Source organism: Schistocerca piceifrons, chromosome 2 (genome assembly GCF_021461385.2).
Source record: "Schistocerca piceifrons isolate TAMUIC-IGC-003096 chromosome 2, iqSchPice1.1, whole genome shotgun sequence".
NCBI classification, from domain to species: Eukaryota; Metazoa; Arthropoda; class Insecta; order Orthoptera; family Acrididae; genus Schistocerca; species Schistocerca piceifrons.
In genome coordinates this window covers 180,192,603-180,215,917 of record NC_060139.1, presented here as the reverse complement: position 1 = coordinate 180,215,917, position 23,315 = coordinate 180,192,603, and the positions used below count along the sequence as shown (strand labels likewise).

The following is a 23,315-nucleotide window of genomic DNA, read 5'->3' as shown; positions in this document are numbered from 1 at the left end:
TTCAATCGAATCTTGTGACAGAGATAAACCATCAGTGCAACATTACTCATCACATCTACATCTACGTCTACATCCATACTCCGCAAGCCACCTGACGGTGTGTGGCGGAGGGTAACTTGAGTACCTCTATCGGTTCTCCCTTCTATTCCAGTCTCATATTGTTCGTGGAAAGAAAGATTATCGGTATGCCTCTGTGTGGGCTCTAATCTCTCTGATTTTTATCCTCATGGTCTCTTTGCAAGATATACATAGGAGCGAGCAATATACTGCTTGACTCCTCGGAGAAGGTATGTTCTCGAAACTTCAACAAAAGCCCGTACCGAGCTACTGAGTGTCTCTCTTGCAGAGTCTTCCACTGGAGTTTATCTATCATCTCCATAATTCTTTTGCAATTACTAAATCATCCTGTAATGAAGCATGCTGTTCTCTGTTGGATCTTCTCTATCTCTTCTATCAACCCCATTGGTACAGATTCCACACCAGTGAGCAGTATTCAAGTAGTGGGTGAACAAGTGTACTATAACCTACTTCCTTTGTTTTCAGACTGCATTTCCTTATGATTCTTCCAATGAATCTCAGTCTGGCATCTGCTTTACCGATGATTAATTTTATATGGTCATTCCATTTTAAGTCATTCCTAATGCCTACTCCCAGATAATTTATGGAATTAACTGCTTCCAGTTGCTGACCTCCTATATTGTAGCTAAATGATAAAGAATCTTTTTTTCTATGTACTCACAGCACATTACACTTGTCTACACTGAGATTCAATTGCCATTCCCGGCACCATGCATCAATTTGTTGCAGATCCTCCTGCATTTCAGTACAATTTCCCATTGTTACAACCTCTCAGCATCATCCGCAAAAAGCCTCACTGATCTTCCGATGTTATCCACAAGGTCATTTATATATATTGTGAATAGCAACAGTCCTATGACAATCCCCTGTGGCACACCTGAAATCACTCTTACTTCGGAAGACTTCTCGCCGTTGAGAATGACATGCTGCATTCTGTTATCTAGGAACTCTTCAATCCAATCACACTATTGGTCTGATAGTCCATATGCTCTTACTTTGTTCATTAAACGACTGAGGGGAACTGTATCAAACGCCTTGCAGAAGTCAAGAAACAAGCATCTATCTGGGAACCTGTGTCTATGGCCACGATCATCTTTTTCGACACCCATGGTGATTCCTACAGAGTAGATTTCTAGTCTCCAGAAAAGTCATTATACTCGAACATAATGTGTGTTCCAAAATTCTACAACTCATTGACATTAGAGATATAGGTCTATAGTTTGCACATCTGTTCGACATCCCTTCTTGAAAACGGTGATGACCTGTGCCCTTTTCCAATCTTTTGGAATGCTACGCTCTTCTAGAGACCTACGGTACATCGCCGCAAGAAGGGGGGCAAGTTCCTTCGCATACTCTGTGTAAAATTGAACTGGTATCCCATCAAGTCCAGTGGCCTTTCCTCTTTTGAGTGATTTTAATTGTTTTTCTATCCCTCTGTCATCTATTTTGATATCTACCATTTTGTCATCTGTGCGACGGTCTAGAGAAGAAACTACAGTGCAGTCTTCCTCTGTGAAACAGCTTTGGAGAAAGATATTTAGTATTTCAGCCTTTAGTCTGTCATCCTCTGTTTCATTACCATTTTGGTCACAGAGTGTCTGGACATTTTGTTTGGATCCACCTACTGCTTTGACATTAGATCAAAATTTCTGAGGATTTTCTGCCAAGTCAGAACATAGAACTTTACTTTCGAATTTGTTGAACGCCTCTCGCTTAGCCCTCCTCACATTACATTTCGCTTCATGTAATTTTTGTTTATCTGCAAGGCTTTGGCTATGTTTATGATTGCTGTGAAGTTCCCTTTGCTTCTGTATCAGTTTTTTAACTCGGTTGTTGTACCACGGTGGCTCTTTTCCATCTCTTATGATCTTGCTTGGCACATGCTTATGTAATGCATACTGTATGATGGTTTTGAACTTTGTCCACTGATCCTCAACACTATCTGTACTTGAGATAAAACTTTTGTGATGAGCCATCAGGTACTCTGAAATCTGCTTTTTGTCACTTTTGCTAAACAGAAAAATCTTCCTACCTTTTTTTAATATTTCTATTTATGGCGAAATCACCAATGCTGTAACCGCTTTATGATCACTGATTCCCTGTTCTGCGTTAACTGTTTCAAACAGTTTGGGTCTGTTTGTCACCAGAAGGTCTAATATGTTATTGCCATGAGTCAGTTCTCTGTTTAACTGCTCAAGGTAGTTTTCAGATAATGCACTTAAAAAAATCTGAGTTTAGAATTTTGTTACTGTTTACATCTGGTTTCAGCCAACTTTCCGTCCCTAGTACTATGTGGACATTGTGACCGTTTATTAATGAGAGCAGTTCTGGACACTGTGTTTCTGTTACATCCTGATGACATGGACGACAACTACATCGGCCAGGTGTTAACCAGAACTGAGGAAGCTCAGCAGTTAGCTCGACTCCACATGCTGCAGGCTCAAGAAAACGATTGCCGAAGGTATGACACGAGCCACCACCCTGTTGTCTACTAGCCTGGTGACCTCGTCTGGGTCTTCACTCCTGTTCGGAAGGTTGGTCTCTCTGAGAAGCTCCTCAGGCGCTACTTTGGACCTTATAAGGTTGTAAGACAGTTGTCTGATGTTACTTATGAAGTTGAAGATTTTGACCCCAACACAAGACGACGACAGATCAGAGATACGGTCCATGTCCTTCGAATGAAGCCCTCCTGCAACCCAGGGTAAATTCATAGTTCCAGTGACAGGCAACAAGCGAAAAGGCAAAGAAGAACGTAGCAGCAAGGGGAGTTCTAAGAAGATCACTGCCAGGGCGAACATCAGTCATCGGGGGTCGGAGTATGAAGGACCGGTGACTCGTTCCTGGACTAGGAGGATGTAACACCGAGACGCAGAAGAAGCTGAGTAGTGCAGTTGCCGTAGTCTAGTGCTGCCTGCACGCTAGCTCAGCGTGTTCAGTCAGAGGGTTTAGCTAATGTGGTTATGATACTAGATTGTTGCATGGTGGGTTGTGAGTTCAAAACTTACCTAAACAGAAAAAATTTAATTTCTATATTCAGTTTGAGTACATTCTAAAAGTATCCACAAATGGCAAGAAGCATTGTACTGGAATGTTCTATAGCTGTATATATACTGTATGTGTTCTGGCCAGAAGCAGTTCGCTCCATGCTCTTGTATATGCAAGTGCTGAATAAACCTTCATTAAGTGAAGTTAGTGTTCATTATTCATCTTCTTACACTGTCCTCTGTGTGAAATTAATATAATTATCATCATTTTATTTACTGACCTTGGTTGCAGTCATATAGTCAGTCCAAACATATAATGTCTTGAAAAGTTAACACAAACTGCAATTTCTAGATGAACGATACAGAAAACTAAACATGGACAGACAAAGCAGAATATTAGAGATGACATAAATACATCTGCTCCTGACACACACACACACACACACACACACACACACACACACACACACACGACTTGCCCACCCTTAACAGTTACAGTTTAAAACAAATTCCATTTCTAATTTATATTTGTCTGAATTCTTCATAAACAAGAGAATTAACAAATGAGAAGGAAGTGAACCAGCTATGTAATCAGCCTAATGGATTCCCTACTGTATTGAAGACAGCCAAAGGTGATGTGATTAATGTCCTGGAGCTCCCCCCCCCCCTCCAGTTGCATTAAAGCAACAGTATGAGGTGGAATCCAAAAAGGTGTTGCCACTGGCAGCTGTGGTTGAATTTCAACCTGCCAATGATCCACATGAACTGCCTCTCATTACCTAATCCATGTGAGTTGTGTTTCAGAGCCCACTCCCCTGAATACCATCAGGCCGTTGTTAGATGAGAGTGGATTTGTTTGCACCATGTGCCCTTGTGCAGGTCATTGGTCTTCTGTGCCTTGTTCCATTCATTCTGGGCCATGTCTTGAACTACCACACTGAGATCATCCACTGGGATGCATTGCTCTGATATATCATTTATTGCTGTGTCCTTAGCCAAATGGTCAGCTTTCTCACTGCCTATAATCCCAGCATGGCTCTTGATTAACATAAATGATGCTTCTATACCAGAGTTCTGCATCTCTGATATAGTAGCAGCTATTTTATATGGTAAATAATAACTCTCTTTGGCCTCACCAATTGATGTTAATATTTGAACCATGTAGAATGTCTCCTTAAGTGTTACAATATGGGTAGTTGCTATGGCCATCCGCTACTTTTGTGCCCATTCAATGACTAGGAGTTTGGTGGTGTAAATTGATGCCTCTTTTGGCAGGCAAACTAGTTCACTCTTCTTATTTTTAATATTTATAAAGGCAGAGCCAATGGATTCCCTGTATTTAGACCCATTGGTATACATGCACATGGCACATGGGCACTATCCAAGAAGGCTTTCTAAGTTCTATTGTTGAGTATTCTTGTTACTGTATTGCAATAGTGCAAAATGTTTTGTTACTGAATAAAAGCTCATACTGCATTAAGGATATAGACTTCTTTGAATGCTGTAAAAGTAACCATTTTTCATGGATTTTTTTCCAAGTAAAATAAAAATTAATGTTAGATCTGATGATTAGTTTCATTTCTTACACTTTTTTCTTTAAGGAATCATTTTTTGGTACACACTGCACACTCCCTGTAAGTGCTATATCAGGTAGAAGGATTTCTGGCATACTGGTCATCAGCGGGAATTCACAAAGTTCTTCTTTTGGACCTATAACAAGATAATTTTGTATAAGCAATTTTCAATATACTTCCTGTCAACATACATAGGATAACTGCAAAATATAAAGTTCTAACAAAGTGATGACATGTTGAAACAAATGCCATTTTCTTCATCCATAAAATCGAGACAAAAGTGTCCACTGAAAATAGACTTTTGAAGACATACAGAACGACTATATATGCTGATAGAGAATAAAATTTAGAATGCTGGTACCACTCTCAGCTTATGTTTCCTACCAATGTCAAAAATACTGTTTTGAAAAAAACATTTTCGAAGGTTTGGGTTACAGTTTTTGTAGTTAAGTTAAATTCACGTCTAGTCAACAGTCCCTAGACCATACTGCAATCCTTCCAGATCAGGTCCTCCTCCATCTTCTTTGTGGCAGTGGTGGTCCTGTGGGTGTCTTTGGCAGCTTCTGTCATACACTGCTCTGCTGGCTCAATACCATTTTGATTTTGAGCATGTTCATAATTTCCATAATGCCTGTTAGGCTGTCAAAATTACATGCTATCACATCAGTGTGATGTTGACTACTTATTTTCCTGTTGTGAATGGTTTTTGGATACACTTTCTTTTCCTTCCAGCATGAGGATAACATATGAAGACATGCAGATCGAAGAGGTGGACAGTGTTAAATTTCTGGGACTACAACTCGATAATAAATTCAGTTGGGAAGGGCATACCACAGAATTGCTTAAGTGCCTAAACAAGTCCGTATTTGTCACGAGAATGATGTCAGATGTAGGAGATTAAAAAAAAACTTGAATACTTTGGTTACTTTCATTCTATTATGTCATTTGGGATCATATTCTATGGCAACTCATCAAACCGAGCAAAAGTTTTTAGGGTGCAAAAGCATGTGATAAGAATCATTTGTGGTGTAAATTCAAGAACATCTTGTAGAAACCTGTTCAAGGAACTTTGTATTCTAACCACTGCTTCTCAGTATATTCATTCCTTAATGAAATTTGTTGCAAGTATTACATCTGTATTTCCAACCCATATCAATACTAGGAACAAGAACAATCTACACAAAGACCTAAAATCACTTACCTTGGTCCAAAAAGGGGTTCAATATTCAGGAACACACATTCAATAAATTGCCACGCAAAGCATGGTTTAAACAGAGTTTCAAAGACTTTTTGATAGGCAACTCCTACTCCATAGATGAATATCTTAACAGAGGCTGTTAAGCCAGCTTAAGTAAAAATATCTGTTAGATTTCAGTTTTGAGAACACTTGGCCACAACAGTCAAGATTAGGTATTTTGTGTATGATAAATTTATTAATAGTGCATAACAGTGTTTCATTCTGACAGCGTGTTAGTTCTGTAAATATTAGCTGTTCCAGTTTACTGCATTGTATTAACCTATTTTGACTATCTCCTGACAAATGATCAGGGTAGCAAGTATTATATTTGAATGTTTTGTGTTTCTATGTTATACTTTCTGACATGTTCCACACCCATGAGAATCACCTCAGTTTTTGGGTCTATGAAACGAAAACAATCTAATGGCTCCCAAATGTACTTACTGCACTCAGAGACAGGTGATCCAGCTATACGACCTTGAATTATGTGCTGCTATTGGATCTTACAGAATGAATGGTGCATTTGCAGACATAATTCATCATACTATTCAGTTTATACCTCAGAATGCTGCCACCATATCCACAATAATTTATGATATGATAGGCTATGTTATAAGAAAATAACCCTAGAATGATGCTCTACTTTGAGCAAAGTAATCCTACAAGGAAGTTATACAGCTTAGTATCTTTAAACACGTTCATACATAACTACAAGTGGAAACAGACTGTATAAGGACAACATACAATTTTCTGATTGCAGAAATGGGTAGTTTTTTTTAAATTGTAATAGTTTCCTATAGTATTTCATTACAAACACATCTTGCATTGAGCATAGTGCATGGGTGTGGCAGTAAAGCCAGTTCACTGATTTGATTTTATTTTATTTCGTGTTCCATGGGTCCAGCTGTGTTGGGTTCACGAGGACGTGGAACGAGTCAGTTTTTTACAAATACAATATGACAGTCTTATAGCATATACAGACATTCAAGTACATAATTATATAAAAATTTATACAGTAAATTCTTTGAGCAGCAATACAGAAAAAAGAAAATACATATTTTCTTAGAATCATTAATGCACTACAGATAACAGATACAGAGCTCAAGTTAAATAACATTCTTAGTGGCATTATGTCAACTTGTATTACATAATATTAAAATTTTACAATTTATTTAGGTAAAAAATCATCCAGACTGTAAAAAGCTTTTTCTAGCAGAAATATTTTTAGTGTTTCCCTAAACTTACTCTTGTTATGAATCTCTGTCTTTATTTCAGGAGGAAGAGCATTGAAGAATTTTGTTCCAGTGTAGTGGACACCCTTTTGAGCCAAGCTCAAATTTCTATGCTCACTGTCTGTCATTCTTCCTCCATGTGATATGCTCATGATAATTACTGTTTGGTTGAAATATGTCTATATTTTTACAAACAAAACACACGAGAGAAAAAATATATTGGCATGTAGTTGTGTATATTTTAAGTTTTTGAAAGCTATTTCTACACGAGTCTCTTGGGCACAATCCACATATAATTCTTAATGCTCACTACTGTGCTATGAACACTTTCCTTGCTAATGGCTGGTTGCCCCAAAAAATAGTGCCGTATTCAATGAGTGAGTGATAATAGCCATAGTATGCCACTTTTGCAGGGTTAGGTTCAACACATGTAGTGACAAGCATGTGTAACAGAGCTAAGCCTCTTACAGAGATCTATAATACGTGAAGACCAGTAGATTTTCTTGTCAATGTGCACTCCAAGAAATTTTGCTGTTTCCATTCTTTCCATTGGCTGATAACCACATGTCACACTTATCTCACTCTCCTTTTCTGTTTTTGTACAGGACTGAATAAAGCTGGTCTTACTGGAATTTAATGAGAGACCATTCACCTTGAACCACATCTGAGAGTATGCGATTAATGAGTTCCTCAAGATTACTATCTGTTCTACTGCTCATAAAAATTGTGGTATCATCAGCAAATAATGTAAATTTACACAGCAGGCTTGTACATGATGGTAGATCATTTATAAAAATCAGGAATAATAGCGGCCCAAGAATTGAACCCTGAGGCACTCCACATGTAATGGAACTCCATTCAGAATGTGAGGAAATGTCACATACTCCACCTGAGCTATTCAAGACAACTTTTGGTTTTCTGTCTTGGAGGTACGACTATAGTCAGTTGCCTGCAACACCACTTATTCCTATGAATTTTGCTTTTTGCAAGAGAATTTGGTGATCAACACAGTCAAATGCTTTGGATAAATCACAGAAGACACTAAGTGCTAGCATTTTTTTCATTAATGGTTTCTAGGACTTCATTTGCAAGTGCATAGACTGAATCGTCTGTTGAACGGCCCTTTTGAAAGCCAAATTGGCTCTTGCTGAGAACTCAATTCTTCATAAGATGATCAGTAATTCTTACATGTATTAGCTTTTCTAGAATTTTGGAGGAAGCTGTCAGCAAAGAGAGAGGTCGATAGTTAGTAAGTTCAGCTTTATCGCCCTTTTTGTACAGGGGCTTCACAATGGCATACTTAAGTTTACTGGGAACAACACCTTTCTGAAGGGAAGCATTGAAAATATGACAGAGAATGTCCCTTATCCACACACAAGAATATTTCAATAAATTACTAGATATATTATCAACCTCTGCAGAGTTCTTACTTTTTAGAGACATGATGATTTTCTGAATTTCTTCTAGAGTGACAGGATTAAGGTGTTTATGACCAGCATCGGTTAGGCACTGAGTAGAAAGTGGGCCATTGTGCTGATAAACGGTGGTGTAGCATTACAGGTAGGTTACAATTGCAGCAGATCGAAATAATTGAGTCTTAAGTGTCTCTGAAACTCTCATGTTGTGGACACAACAAGTGTAACTCATTGATTTCTTTTTGTCTTTGGGAGTTCCAAATGGTTTGAAATGGATCCTTTCAACTGAAGTCAATATATTTCAAGAGGATTTATATCATCTCCTTAGCGAATTAAAAGTTAACAAGGCAAGATCCATATCTCTTTAGACAAGTAATAAACAGAATGATAGTATTATTTCCCTATGGTAAACCTGGAGGTAAAAAAAATGTTTAAAGTGCAGAATACTATAATTTCTCATATTCTCATCAGCCCAAGCAGATTTCAGTCTGTTGTTGTGAATAAGTAATTTGACTGTTTACTGCATAACTCCAGAAGATTTGTTAACTGGGTTTATGTGCCTATTCTCTTATAAACTCACTTTTTGTGATAGCTGGTTGTTTGTCTTTTGCATTGAATAAGCAATTACCTATTGTCTGAGGGATATACAAAAGCAAAGAGAAACCCTTTGCCTTCAACCACAAATATGTAGTAGGTGTGCAAGTCTTACACACAGAGGAAAAGGACCATAACTCAGCCAGTTAGAAATTCCACAAATTAAAAAGCAGATGTGTATGCCCCTGCACCTAGTGATGTGGGCAGGGCAAATGCCCAGTGGGCAGAACATTTATAAATCGGCATTTTCCAAGAAATTTGGCCAAAACAGTTGCATTTATAAAAAGCTACTTTCTAAAGTTTTTACTGCTAGAATGTAAAATTTACCAATTAAAATAAGCGATTGGATGATACTTCTGATATAACAAGTTAGTAAATGTTTACATTTAAAGATCATATGTAATTCATTACCTTTATTACTAAGAACGAAAGGAAAGCAGAGAGAAGCATTTTTTTTTTTTTTACTATCATTCCAACTTGCTGTATCAATCAAGGAAGGGTGTGTTACTGACAGCTGCTTATCATTTCCAAAATCCTTTTTATTTTTATCAGTTCTACTCTTCACTCTTTCTCTTTCTCCTCCCCCCCCCCCCCTCCCCCCCCCCCCTGTCCCCAATACACAGACAGCAGACAGACAGATTCAGAGAGAGAGAGAGAGAGAGAGAGAGAGAGAGAGAGAGAGAGAGAGAGCGCATGTGTTGAACAGCTCCTCTGGTCATAGCTTTGTAATGAAACACTCTTCATAATCTGTGTCAAATCTCTGAATATTACTGAAGAATGATTATTGATAGCAAAATTATTACTGAATGTGTTAAACAGCTGGCATGTGTTTCTTGATAATAAATGTATTCTTAAACGTTGACCTGTTTTTAGTGAGAAAACAAAAAAAATCTATTGTCAGATGTACTGACATTTGAGACAGACTGTAGTTTTCTGTTCTGCTACTTTCTTCATCAACTTTTGTATGACTGCACCATTGTGAAGATAAAATGAGTACACTAACATAAAGATTTAGTAACAAAGAATCAATGCCCGGTGATTCCCACAATAGGTGATTCCTAGAGAACTGGGGATACTTGGACTCATGTAACCGGAATCTACACATGACTCATCCCTAATGAAAATCATTATGGATGAATGTTTTTTACTCTGTTTGTTACAGTAGTACAGTATAAGTAAAAATACTATCTATAGGCTACCAAATTACTGTAAATTACATATTAGAATTTACTTCAAGAATTACTTTTGAACTTGAGTTTAGTTTTCTTGTTTTATTATGTACTTTGGGGAGTGAAGGAAGGAAAGATAAAGGTTGGAACATGGAATGTGAGGACACTACTGCAAGCAGGAAAGTTAGAGAATGCAAAACAGGAGATGAAAAGGAACATATTAGATGACCTTGGTTTGTGTGAAATGAGATGGGGAGAAAATTGGGAGATAGAAAGTGGAGATTATAAGCTCTTTTGTTCAAGGGAAATCTAGAATGGTGAAAACAGTGTAGGAATATTGATAGGGCAAAAGCTGAAAAATAAGGTAATCAAAGGAACAATATATTGATGGAAGACTGATGATGATATGACTGAAGGCTAGTTCAAAAGGTTTGGTGTCAATACAGGTGTATATGCCAACCAGCCAGCATAGAGATGTGGAAGTGGAAGAATATTATGAGAAAATGCAAGACTTCATCAAGAAAGAAAACAGGAATGCCTGCATTATCATCATAGGGGACTGGAATGCAGTGGTGGGTGAAGGAAGAGATGAAGATACAGTAGAAAAAATTTGGATTAGGAATAAGAAATGAGAGATGTGAATGACTAATTAATTTCTGTGAAGAAAATTCATTAGCAGTGGGTAACACATTATTTGAACACCACAAAAGGAGATATTGCACATAGATATCAAATTTGAATAGGGAAATATATCAGATGGACCACATCCTAATACAAAAATGGTTTAGGAACTGTTTGAAGAATGCCAAAGCTCATCCAGGAGTGGATATAAATTCAGACCACAATCTAGTAGTGGGAAACATACAAGTGAAGCTGAAAAAAGTCTGGAGAGGTAAAGCAAAAGAAAGACTAAACACAGAAAGACTAAAAGAGGTAGGAAAGCCATCAGATTTGGAAAACAAATTTATGGAAAAATGGGAAAGAGGTAGTGTTGATGAAAGTGTTAATGACAAATGGATAAAAATGAGGGAAGGACTCATGGACTCTGCCAAAGAAGTACTAGGAATTAGAGTATCCCAAAGTAGCAAAAAAAGAATGGATAACAGAAAACATGTTGAAAAAGATGGAAGAGCGGAGAAAGTGGAAAAATTTAGAAACTGAAGAAGGCATAAAGAGGTACAGAAAATGAATAATGAATTAAGAAGAGAAACTAAAGAAACAAAGGAAAAATGGATGAAACAGAAATGCGACGAAATAGAGAGAATGGAGAAAGAGGGGAAAGTATGAAATGATGTATAGAGTGGCTAGTGAGATAGTTTTTGAATGTAAAAGGAAGAGGAATAACATGGAAATAGAAAGAGCGGATGGTACTCTAGCAGGAGGTTTTGAACAGATGGCAAAGATATATTGAAGGTCTGTATAAGGGGGATGAAATACAAAGCGAAATTAAGGCTGAAGAGGAGCAAGATGTGCCAGAAGATGGAAAGGGATACACCATCTTGGAAGCAGAAGTAGAAAAGGTACTGACAGAGATGAAGAATAGGAAGGTATGTGGAATTGATGATTTGCCAGCAGAACTGTTGAAGAGTCTGGGAAACAAGACAAGAAAAGAAATAGTCTACCTCTGTAATCACATATATGACAAAGGGGAATGGCCTGAGGACTTCCTCGCCACAGTTATGATACCAATAGAGAAAAAGTGAAATGCTAAAATATGTGAAGAGCATAGGACCATCAGTCTAATTTCTCATGCAGCTAAAGTGTTGCTGAGAGTGCTGAATAGAAGGCTATACGGCAAACCGGATAGAGGGGTTGCAGAGGAGCAGTTCGGATTTAGAAGAGGAAAAGGAACAAGAGATTCTATTGGCCTGTTAAGAGCTATAGGGGAAAGATATATGGAAAAAGGTAGAGAAATCTTTGCTTTTTTTTATAGATTTAGAAAAGGCTTTTGACAGAGTTCAGTGGAACAAGTTGATGGATATTTTGAAGAGGAAAGGAGTAGATTGGAAAGAGAGACGACTGATACAGACTCTACATTTACTCTAGAAAGTAAGGATAAGGATTGGAACTGAAATGTCAGAAGAAAGCAGCATTGGGTGAGGTGTTAGACAAGGTTGTTACCTTTCCCCACTGTTGTTTAATGCATACCTTGAAGAGGTTATTGCGAAAGGCTTAGGTGGGAAAAGAGGAATAAGTATTGGTGGAAAGAGAATAGAATGTATAAGACTTGCTGATGACATGGTATTAGTGGCAGAAAGTGAGTGGACAGTGAATAACATGCTGAAAGATCTGAATGAAGCTTGTGTGGAATATGGGATGCAAATAAACACAGCAAAAACGAAGAGTATGGTCATCAGTACAAGAAGCAGACTGTCCAATATTAAACTAGGACAACCTACCATTAGCCAAGTAAGTGCATTTAAATATCTTGGAAGCACAATAACTGAAGACTTGAGATGTCACCAGGAGGTGAAAACTCGAATTGCCAAAGTGAAGGAGGCATTCAACTGAAAGAGGAGACTCTTATGTGGTAAAATTAGATAAAGGTCGAAGGAAAAGGCTTGGAAAATGTTTTGTCTGGAGTGTGGCACTATATGGGGCAGAAACATGGACACTGAGACAAGAGTATGAAAAAAGGTTAGAAGAATTTGAGATGTGGATGTGGAGGAGAATGGAAGAATAAGCTGGATGGAAAGAGTGAGTAATGAAAGAGTATTGGAAAGGGTTGGTGAGAGAAGATGTCTGCTGAAGGTTGTAAGAGAAAGAAAAAAGAACTGATTGGGACATTCATTGAGAGGGGAGTGCTTGCTAGCAGATGCTTTGGAAGGATTGGTTTGTGGGAGAAGACTGAGAGGAAGGAGATACAAGATGACAGACAACATAAAAGGAAGAGGAAATTATTCAGACCTGAAGAGGATGGCAGAAGACCGGACAGCCTGGAGAACTACCATGTGAAAACCTGACTTTCGGCAGAATACTAATGATGATGATGATGATGATGATGATGTACTACCTCAAGAACTGACCTCATTAAAAATGTATAGTTATGTTTACAGTCCAATTTATTTCCCCTAATAACTCGTTCCTAACTCTCAAGCAGGTTTTTTCGACCCAACCACTACAAAAGCAGTGTTGCTTATCCAGGGTGGAAAGTTTGCAGATGTGGAGAACTTCTACGGACTTGTTTTCAGCAACAGTGTGCAGATATTGTACCTATTTCAGGCACAACACTGATAGAAAAGGCTTTATAATTCACAAAAAAAGTTAAGTATTGAAAACTTTAATGCTTCTTCTGCTTGGTCACAGTGTTTCAAAGTAAGATGTGGCATTACTGGCAGCAGAGTTTGTGGGAGGCTAACGTTGTGTTTAATGTCAGTGTAGAATGTTGGAAAGAGTGTTATCTCCCAAGTATAATTGCAAAATACAGTCTGAAAGATATTTACAACACAGATGAAGCAGGACATTTTTTAACTTGTTGCTAGACAAAACATTGGCATTTAAAGATGATCCCAGCATTGGGAGAAAGAGAAACAAGCAAAGAGTGACAGTACTCTTTACCATGAATTCATATGGCTCTGATAAACTCTGTCAACTAATGACTGGCAAGTCAGCGAAGCCTCGGTATTTCAAGGGTGTAAAGTCATATGCCATTGAGTATGAATCAAACAAGAAGGCATGGATAACTGCAAACCTCTTTAAGACTCACCTCGATAAGCTTAATGCTTGCATGAATTGTGAGAGGAGGAAAATGCTTTTGCTTCTAGACAATTGTTCGGCTCATTCTGTGGCACTACAGTTCAGCAACATAAAAATGGCATTTTTTCCAGCAAACTGCACACGCCATGTTTAACCTCTGGACTTGGGCATCATTGCTGCCACAAAAGCAAAGTACAGGATAATGCTGGTTCAATGTGTTGTCTCACGTCTTGACAGTGGGAAGGAAGATGCTAAACAGGACGTGTTGCAGGTAAAGAAAAGAATTGCTTTGTAGGTTAGGACACTCTTTACACATACAGTATATATCATTATATATCATTCCCTGTCAGGTCCCTCTAAATTTCACTAAAATTTGTAGAATAGATCTATAAATTAAATTAAATTCAGCACAGATACTTATATGTAGTTTTTATTTTTATTTATTTATTTTTTCCTTATCTAAGCAATGCAGTATGTAAGAGCTGCTTGGGATCAATTGAAGCCAAACACAACATGCAAGTGCTTTCGAAAAGCTGGCATCACAACTGATGAATCTCAAGCTGACACGAAAAATGTGAACATTTTCATGTAGATTTCGATATACCAAAACACAATGACTGGGCTCATATTTCAAATGGAACTGATTTTTATGATTTTGTTGATTGTGATGCTGATACTGCCATGTGTTGCACACAAAATCAGCATGAAATAATTAAAGAAGTAATGCCACTATCAGCTGAAATTAATAGTTCTGAGGAATCCAAAGAATCGGATGGTGAATCTGTGGACCCTCACAGTCTGTCAGAAGCACTTACTGCACTCGAAGTAACACAATGTTACGTAAGATCAAGAAACATTAGAGATTGCACGTGCAAACTTGATTTAAGAATGCAGTATTGCTTCCAAACAACAACTGTAATTGATTCATTCTTTAGGCCTAAACAAATTGTTCATAACTTAAGCATAAGCCTGTCTGAACTACTGTACCTACTACTGTACAATATATGTACCTTCTGTTTGCATGCACTTGGGTTTAATAGAAATACATTAAAAAGTTTCATTTTAATGTTACTCTCACTTGTACATTTGTTTTAACATCCCCCTTCAAAGATGTATAAATGAGGTTTAACTGTATTGGTAATTGTGTAATTCATATGATTCTAAACATATGTATTCTTTAACATTTGTCACTCTAACTTGTATGGGTAATTGGCACATCTGTAACTTTGTCATCTCTATGTAAAAATTTTCTGGCACTGGTGTTAGCAGCCATTATATTCTCTCACTATTCTGCAACAGGTAGTTTAAAAAAAAAGCAATTCTGGATAAAATCCTACTCAATATGTATTATACCACCCTCATTTGACATTAGTCCTTCATACATGTGTTCAAGGATCTCAGAAGTGGAAGGTCAGTCTGCGTTTCTGTCAATCCAATGATTTCACAGAATTTTCTTGGTTGGAAGGGAGGTCCTTGTATGTCTCTGAAGCATGAGGTGTCCAGAGATTGACAGTAACCAAGATATCTACTGCAAAAGTGTATTGGACAGAACTGCTACTTTTGGTGGGTCAGGAAGTCAAGTAAATTATGATTTATTTCTCTTGCAAACATACTTTTAGCACACTGAGAAAATGAAGTATAAAAAAAGTTAGAGTTGGTGGCCTGAAATACTGGGTGTATGTGTTTATGCTGCATTTGTTGTTCCGCTAAAAACTGCAACACTACCACTGACTGATAAGTCATTTTTGTCAGTGACACACATTTATTTTTCCATACCTTGCAAGATGGTACAAACAAATTTTATCATTAATGTCCATCCATACAGGCACATTGCACTGGTGGTACAGCCCGATCACCAATCCTGGAGGGTATACACTCCGGCACGGCTGCGTGGAAAACACAAGACAAAGGTCGGGCAGGATGAAAGGCATCGATGCATGCCATGAAATAAGCAAATGCAGAGAACCTAGTGTGCACATATTTGTAGGGAGTCACGTTAGCTTGACCCAAGTGGTCTGCAGTGAGAAAGGTTGGAGAAGTGTGTTGCATCGCATTGACCAGCTCGCGCTGTCTGCCTGCTTTGTCCCATGGTGACTGGTGCATGATGCACCATTGCTGAAATTTGGTGTAACGGAAAAGTTGCATGTGTGCAATTGCTGGGCAATGGTTGCTTTTGTCAGCTGTGCCACAATTACACTGTTCATGCATCTCTGCAGTGCAGCCACCACACAGACCCCCCATCGGAGAGCGGGGCTCCATAGCTGCAAAAAAAGTGGTGATATTGGCCTGTGGCACGTGAATGTTTAAAGTTTGCTTGCTGTGTGGTAAGAGTGTGGGTGTGATGGTGGTGGGTCGGTTGGTGGTGGAAGGGCAGAGGCCCGTGATATCAGTGCACCGGACAGGAGAGTGTGCCGTGTGCATGTCCTCGCGCTGTCAGCTAGTGATAGTGGCAGTGGCACATACTGCGTACGAACTGTCAATAGCAATGTGTGGCATAGGCATGGGGCTGCGAGACACTTGAGTAGACACCTCGAAGGCCAATGCAATAGTATCTTAATAACAAGCCAGTGTATTCACTAGTGCTACAGTTAATGCACTACAGTAGGACAAAATTCACTATTTAAATTGTTCAGAGTGGCATCGAGAATGATAAGTCCAAGTGTTTCATGCATTTCACTGTCCCACAAGTTTGCTGACTGACTCAGTTGTGGAAGCACAGTGCAGTACTCAATTCGGCTTCAACACTTGCGACAATGGAGGCCTGAAGAGTATATGTGAGTATTGTCATCGTGACTCAAATGCAGGTTCTGGAGCTGTTACAAACAAGCCCGGCGGTGCAGATTGTGGGACCTGGAGCTTGACAGCAATACGAATACAGTAACTGGTGCAGCCGTCAATCCGGCCCCAATGCCCAACACGGCAGAGGCACAGGGATGCGAACACAGGTCCAGGAGCCGTGACGGACACTAAAGAAGTTGTCTGGAACTCGACTGGAGCTACCAGCTGAAGGCGTGGCCAGCTGTAGACAGTGTCTCTACAGCAGATGGCAGCTCATGAATGCCAGATTTAATGGCGTACTGCAGCTGGGGCTCATGTTTGCTGTTTTGGGCAGCTTGGGATGTTGACGATGGAGCATGGCCGTTTGAATCGGATGCAGCAGCCGGCATGTGTGACATACTCCACTGGTGGTTGTGGTGCACAGAGTCTGGGTGGCAGTGCCACTGCTTGGGCAGTGGTGGGAGGTGGATGCGGTGGCACAATGACAGCAGGCTGCAGCTGTGCATCACCGGTGGCTACAGGTGCGGGCCCTGTTTGACTGCCAGTGGGAGGAGTGTCCTCTATTGTCAGATCTTTTGCCAGGTTGAGAAAGTGTGTGGCTGCTGGAGAGGGCAAGATGTAAGCTGACTTGATGCGGTCGTTTGAGACTGTAGATGGCTTTCTGTTGCACTTGATGTCTAGTCTTTTTCCTCCTCAGGCAATCATGCAGTGCGATCTGGAGTAGGGTGGCTGAGAAGTTGCTGTACCGCATCGTTACGCAACATGAAGTGCATGGAGAAGTGCTGGTAGATGTGCACGAAAACCTTCCCAGTGCTGTGCCACATTGGAGCATGTGCTCGGAGGCAAGCCATATGAGTACACAGACATTCTGCCTGAGAGGGTGCTATGGTGTCATGTGGGTGTGGTACTACATCTAGAAACTCACCCAGGATTGTCAGAGGCTGCCCATAAATGATTTCAGCAGGTGATGCATCGATCTCCTCCTTCGGCATTGCTTGCAGGCTGAGCAGCACCATTGGGAGTGCCTCTGCCCATGAAGTATCGTGGCAAGTGAGGGCAGCTTTCAGAGTCCTGTGGAGCATTCAACCATGCCATTTGACACTGGATTGTAGCTTGTTGTCCTGTATAATTGAATGCTACACAGTCTGGCGACATGCGTGAACAACATGCAGCCAAACTGGCAGCCATGGTCAGTTGTCATGTGACTGGGATACCCGTAGCGTGCCACCCAGGTCTCAACGAAGGCAGTAGTGACAGTCTTGGCAGTGATGTTCATGACAATCATTGCCTCCGGCCAGCAAATGAAGGAGTCCACCATAGTTAGGAGATATCACTTGCTTTGAGAGAGGGGAAGTGGGGTGACGAGGTCCACACTGATGTGCACAAATCAGTATGTTGCGCCAGGGAAGATGCCCATGGGTGCACGGGTGTGCCTCCCAACTTTGGCTTCGTGACATGCTGTGTAAGTGCATGTCCTTTCACAGCAGTCATTTCGAAGTCTGGGCCAGACGAAGTGCACAGCCATGAGTGTTGCAGTGGTGTCGGTGCCGGGGTATGACAGCCCATGAACATGGCCAAAGGCACTGTGCTGGAATTTCTCCAGATGTAATGGATGGTGCATGCCGGTTGAGATGTCACACAAATTCTTCCATGTAGAACAGGGGACAGGCACTAGCTCCAGTTGTAGGCTGCTGGAGGTATCGTGACAGAAGCTGTGCAGTTCTTCAGGACTCTCCTGTACTTGGGTGATGTCCTCAAAGTTCACAAAGGGTAAGATAACAGCACATGGTCAGTTAGCCGTGCCGGCTTTGCGGCTATCGATATTTGTTCAGAGATGTTAACCTTTTGGCACTTGTGTGTCGGTCACGAGGTGGTGCAGCAGGGAGTGGATGGAGAGGTGAGCACAAATGAGTTGACTTGTGGGTGAAGAGGTGTTTTGAAAAGGCCTTGTCCAGGTGATAGTCGTAATGGCTGTGTCTTGAGATGGTCTATGCAGCCAAGCAGTTGGTGGCTGTTAACATCTTATTGGGAGATTGTAGTGGCGACCTACTTCTCTAATGCTGTTGGATGATTATTTTGCTGACTTGATAAGGTGACCTGATTCTAGTTACGTCTTTCACTGGCCATGTACTTTCTGCCTTCCGTATTGCATGTGTTCCTCACCTGAGACAAACTATTAGCGAGTGCTGAGTTATGAAAATCTGTTTAATTGTTACTTGTAAGCTAAATTTAGCAGTCACAGTTCGTTTCAACTCTTGCAATACTGCTGCTATGCCTCTTTATTTAAAGTTGTTTTATGTGGTTGATTTTGGTTTTACTGACATAGCACTGCTTGAGACAATTGGTTGTAGCATGTTGTTGCTGTGTCAGCACGCACAATTTGTTAGACTATAATTGTTGACAATTTGTTCTACATCTGTGCCTAGGTGGTGGGTCTGGGCTACACCTTCAGGTTCTTGCTTATTCTTGAATCTGAGGGAATTGAACATTCCATTAAGACCCAGATGCACCCAATGACAGCCCTCTGGATTAACCATTTGGGAGAGAGGAGCACCTGCACAGTGAAGCCGGACACACCTACTGTACTCCACGCCCTCAGTCAGGCCGATAAATCAGGCCTGAATGGCACAACCAGGTGTGGCCCATGTTGGCCACTCCACACGACATTCATGTGTGCACCTGTCAGATCCCATGAGCTGGGAACTATTTGTAAGGGAAGTGTCTGATGTAGATTATTGCCTGTCTAGTTGGGAGTCCGTATGTAAGGTTACTCTTTCCTTTGAATGAATATATTTGGGCAAGGTTTTAAAACTATCTATAAGTGAACTTACGATAACCCTTTAGGTGAGCAGTGTTTTCTGTTTTCTTTAAAAGGTATTACCTGTCTCTTTTGAAAAGCTGTTATACATTTGTTAGGAACTACAGCCAACTGACTGGGAGTTTATTATCATGTATGGTGGTCCATTGATCATGACCGGGCCAAATATCTCACGAAATAAGCGTCAAACGAAAAAACTACAAAAACGAAACTTGTCTAGCTTTAAGGGGGAAACCAGATGGCGCTATGACAGATATCAACTGCATTTTTTAAAATAGGAACCCCCATTATTTTTTTTTATTACAGTGGAAACTCGATTAACCGTCATCTTCGGGACCGTGGTCGTGACGGTTGAGCAAATAGACGGATAACAGAAACACTGTATTCCTCCAAAACATAACCTCAATCAATTATTTTATGTATAGACACATATCACTCTCACAGAAATATAATAATATTTTGGAGCGAAAACAAATTAAACACGATTGTAATAGCAAATAAAACTATTTATTACATGATAAAAACGTCCGTACAGTAGCTACAAAAGTTGCAAAATACGTAATGAACAGTACTGTACTGTACTATAAACTTACAGGCGAAATAGTTTATCTAGCTTGGAAATAGTCAGTCAATTTCTTCTGCCTTTTTGATGTTCGAGCTTTCACTGCGGCAATATTTCGTATTTTTCGGAGCAGTAGTGCCTGCATTGCATTAGCCTCTTCTTGACTTTCAAGCCATTCTATACGCTTGGACAGCATTGTTTCGGCCTCTGGATGGCTAATAGTTTGTTTTTCTTCATGATTTGAACACTCGTCTTCATCAGCCCCTTCTTCTTCTTCTTCTTCTTTGGTGGCACTTACGCTGGCAACAATTTCATCATCACTCAAAATTTGAAAACCCCCGTCCACTTTGTCACACTCTAACCACTCTGATACTTCTTCTGAGGTCAAATTTGTGCTGATTTGTAAATTATTGCACAAATTGACCATCTCGTCAACTGTCACACACTCAGGTTCCACCGATTCTTCACCTCTAGGTTGAGGCCAAAGTTTACTCCAGCCGTTCTTGAGATTTGCCACTGACAAATCACTCCATGCACTGGCAACATTGAAAATGGCATTTTTAATACTGTAAGACCTCCAAAACTGTTTTACAGATGTTGATTCATCAGATTAGAGCAAACTTTTGATAAATATTTTTCTATAACGACGTTTCATGTTTTCGATGATTCCCTGATCCATGGGCTGTATAAGTGAAGTTGTGTTTGCTGGAAGGAAGAGACATGTTATGTTGCCGTCATCACTTTTCATTTCACAAGTAGGGTGCGTTGGGGCATTGTCTAACAGCAATAGCACTTTCTGTGGCAACTTTTTTTCAGCCAAATGTGCTCTAACTTGAGGTACAAATTGTTTGTGAAACCAGTCAGAAAAAATTGATTGATCCATCCAAGCACTCTTCTGGGTGTAGTATTGTGCAGGGAGAGCATTGAAATTCAGATTCTTGAATGCACGAGGTTTTCTTGATTTCCCAATCACAAGTAGGGGTAGCCTATGATTGCCAGTCACATTTGCGCAAACCATAGCAGTGATGCGATCTTTTTGTACTTTGAAACCTGGAGCAGCTTTTTCAGAGAGTGATGCTAATGTCCTTTGTGGTAAAGCCTTCCAATGAAGCCCAGTTTCATCACAATTGTAAACTTGCTCCCTAACAAGATTAAATTCAGCCATTTTTTCTTTAAATTGTTCCCGGAACTCAGCAATTACAGAGCTATCCGCGCTGAGTTTTTCTCCACTGATATCAAGTTGGCGAATGCCATGACGAAATTTAAACTTGTTGAGCCATCTGATACTTGCTTTAAAAGATGAGTCACCATCAAGTTTGTTGTTCATTTCAACAGCCTTGGCCATTATTATAGGCCCTGAAAGTGGAATCCCCTGACTTCTTGCTTGTATAAACCATCGGTACATTGCAGTGCCCAATTCATCATATTTTGCAGGTTTCATTGTCTTTCTTGTTCGCACATCTCCATCCATGCTCTGCATTGTTGACACATGTTGTTCTATTTTATCAGCATCATGTTTTATATCTTTATCTGTTGTTCTCCCAATACCATAAATCAGCGCTACACTTGTCGCAGTTTCGCCCTTTCTTAAGCGTTTTATAATTTCAAGTTTTTGATTAAGTCCTAAAACAACACGTTTACGTTTTTCAGACATTTTATCAAGTCACTGTATCACACACACCTGCACTAAATACGGTAGTATTGTATTGTATTGTATATTTATTGGTCCTGTGAATCATACACTGTACAGGGGTACATAATGATATAGGACAAGTCAAATAATTTTCAATAAAGTTTAACAAAAAAAACTGTTGTATGATTTTCAGTATATAGCAATATAACTCTAACATATGGGAATAACATTTCACAAATAAATTTTACACGCACACATTTCATACTTTTGGCCTTGATTATACACACACACACATATGTAATAGACCACAGATAAATCTACATGTACACATTTCTTATTTTGGCCTTAATTGTATAAACTATTTAAATTTTTCACATATTTACATTGTAGTTAAAAATTCATCAACACTATAGTAGCAATTCTGTAGCAAGTAGTCACTCACTGCAGTTTTGAATTTATGCATGCCAGTTATTGCCTTAATTTCTTTAGGTGGTTTGTTATTCAGTTTTTTTCCTGCTTGCAAGGGTCCTTTTTGTTTTAGTGTTGTATGAGAAAACTGCATATGTAAAACTTGATTATTCCTTGTGTTGTATGAATGGATATTTTGGGTTTTTGGAGCAATCTTGCTATTTTAATCTACAATTTTCCTTATGAACATTAGTGTTTCCAGGATATATAGGCATGGTAAGGAAGAATAGTGTCAAATATTAGTCAATAAAGCTTATTCAAGTGGACAACACGTAACACGCCACAGCCCGCTAGATACACTGCGACAATTACAGTCTTCTCGCCACAACTGGCAACCGATACAGTGGTGATTGTTGACTCACAAGTGAGACAAAGACAAGAAAAGGGGGAGATGTGCTAGCACGTCAACTGAAGGTCATATTTTGTGTACCATTCTACTGCGGGTGGGTACATTCACTTCCCACTAAAATAAAGTAAATAAACAAAGCGTACACGTCACTGCACCTTAGAGCATTCTGTTATTACAGTATTATTATGCTGTTACAGCAGTGACGGTTAACAGAAACTGACAGTTTAAAGAGTGATGGTTAATCGAGTTTTTACTGTACATATTCATGCAGTATGTAAAAAATATGAATGTTTTAGTTGGACCACTTTTTTCGCTTTGTGATAGATGGCGCTGTAATAGTCACAAATGTATGACTCACAATTTTAGATGAACAGTTGGTAACAGGTAGGTTTTTAAAATTAAAATACAGAACATAGGTACGTTTGAACATTTTATTTTCGGTTGTTCCAATGTGATATATGTACCTTTGTGAACTTATCATTTCCGAGAATGCATGCTGTTACAGTATGATTACCTGTAAATACCACATTAATGCAATAAATGCTCAAAATGATGTCCATCAACCTCAATGCATTTGGCAATACGTGTAACGACATTCCTCTCAACAGCGAGTAGTTCACCTTCCGTAATGTTCGCACGTGCATTGACAATGTGCTGCTGCATGTTGTCAGGAGTTTTCGGTGGATCACAATAGCAAATATCCTTCAACTTTCCCCACAGAAAGAAAT

The 23,315-nt window shown here is 39.5% G+C and overlaps 1 protein-coding gene across 4 annotated transcripts in view; it reads right to left on the bottom strand.

The window, feature by feature from the left end:
* Window positions 1-4,612: 4,612 nt before the first annotated feature.
* LOC124777445 (soluble calcium-activated nucleotidase 1) overlaps window positions 4,613-23,315 on the bottom strand; it is an 82,796-nt gene continuing 64,093 nt past the window's right edge. For 2 of the 4 annotated variants that reach the window (XR_007015729.1, XM_047252860.1), the window contains one exon: window positions 4,613-4,772. Coding sequence is in view for 2 of the 4 variants with exons in the window: in XM_047252860.1 (XP_047108816.1) it covers window positions 4,740-4,772 (33 nt within the window). In the remaining 2 variants the exon portion in view is untranslated. Of the gene's footprint in view, window positions 4,773-17,682; window positions 17,829-23,315 lie in introns of those variants that run through there. The other 2 variants (XM_047252858.1, XR_007015730.1) reach the window with 2 other exon arrangements.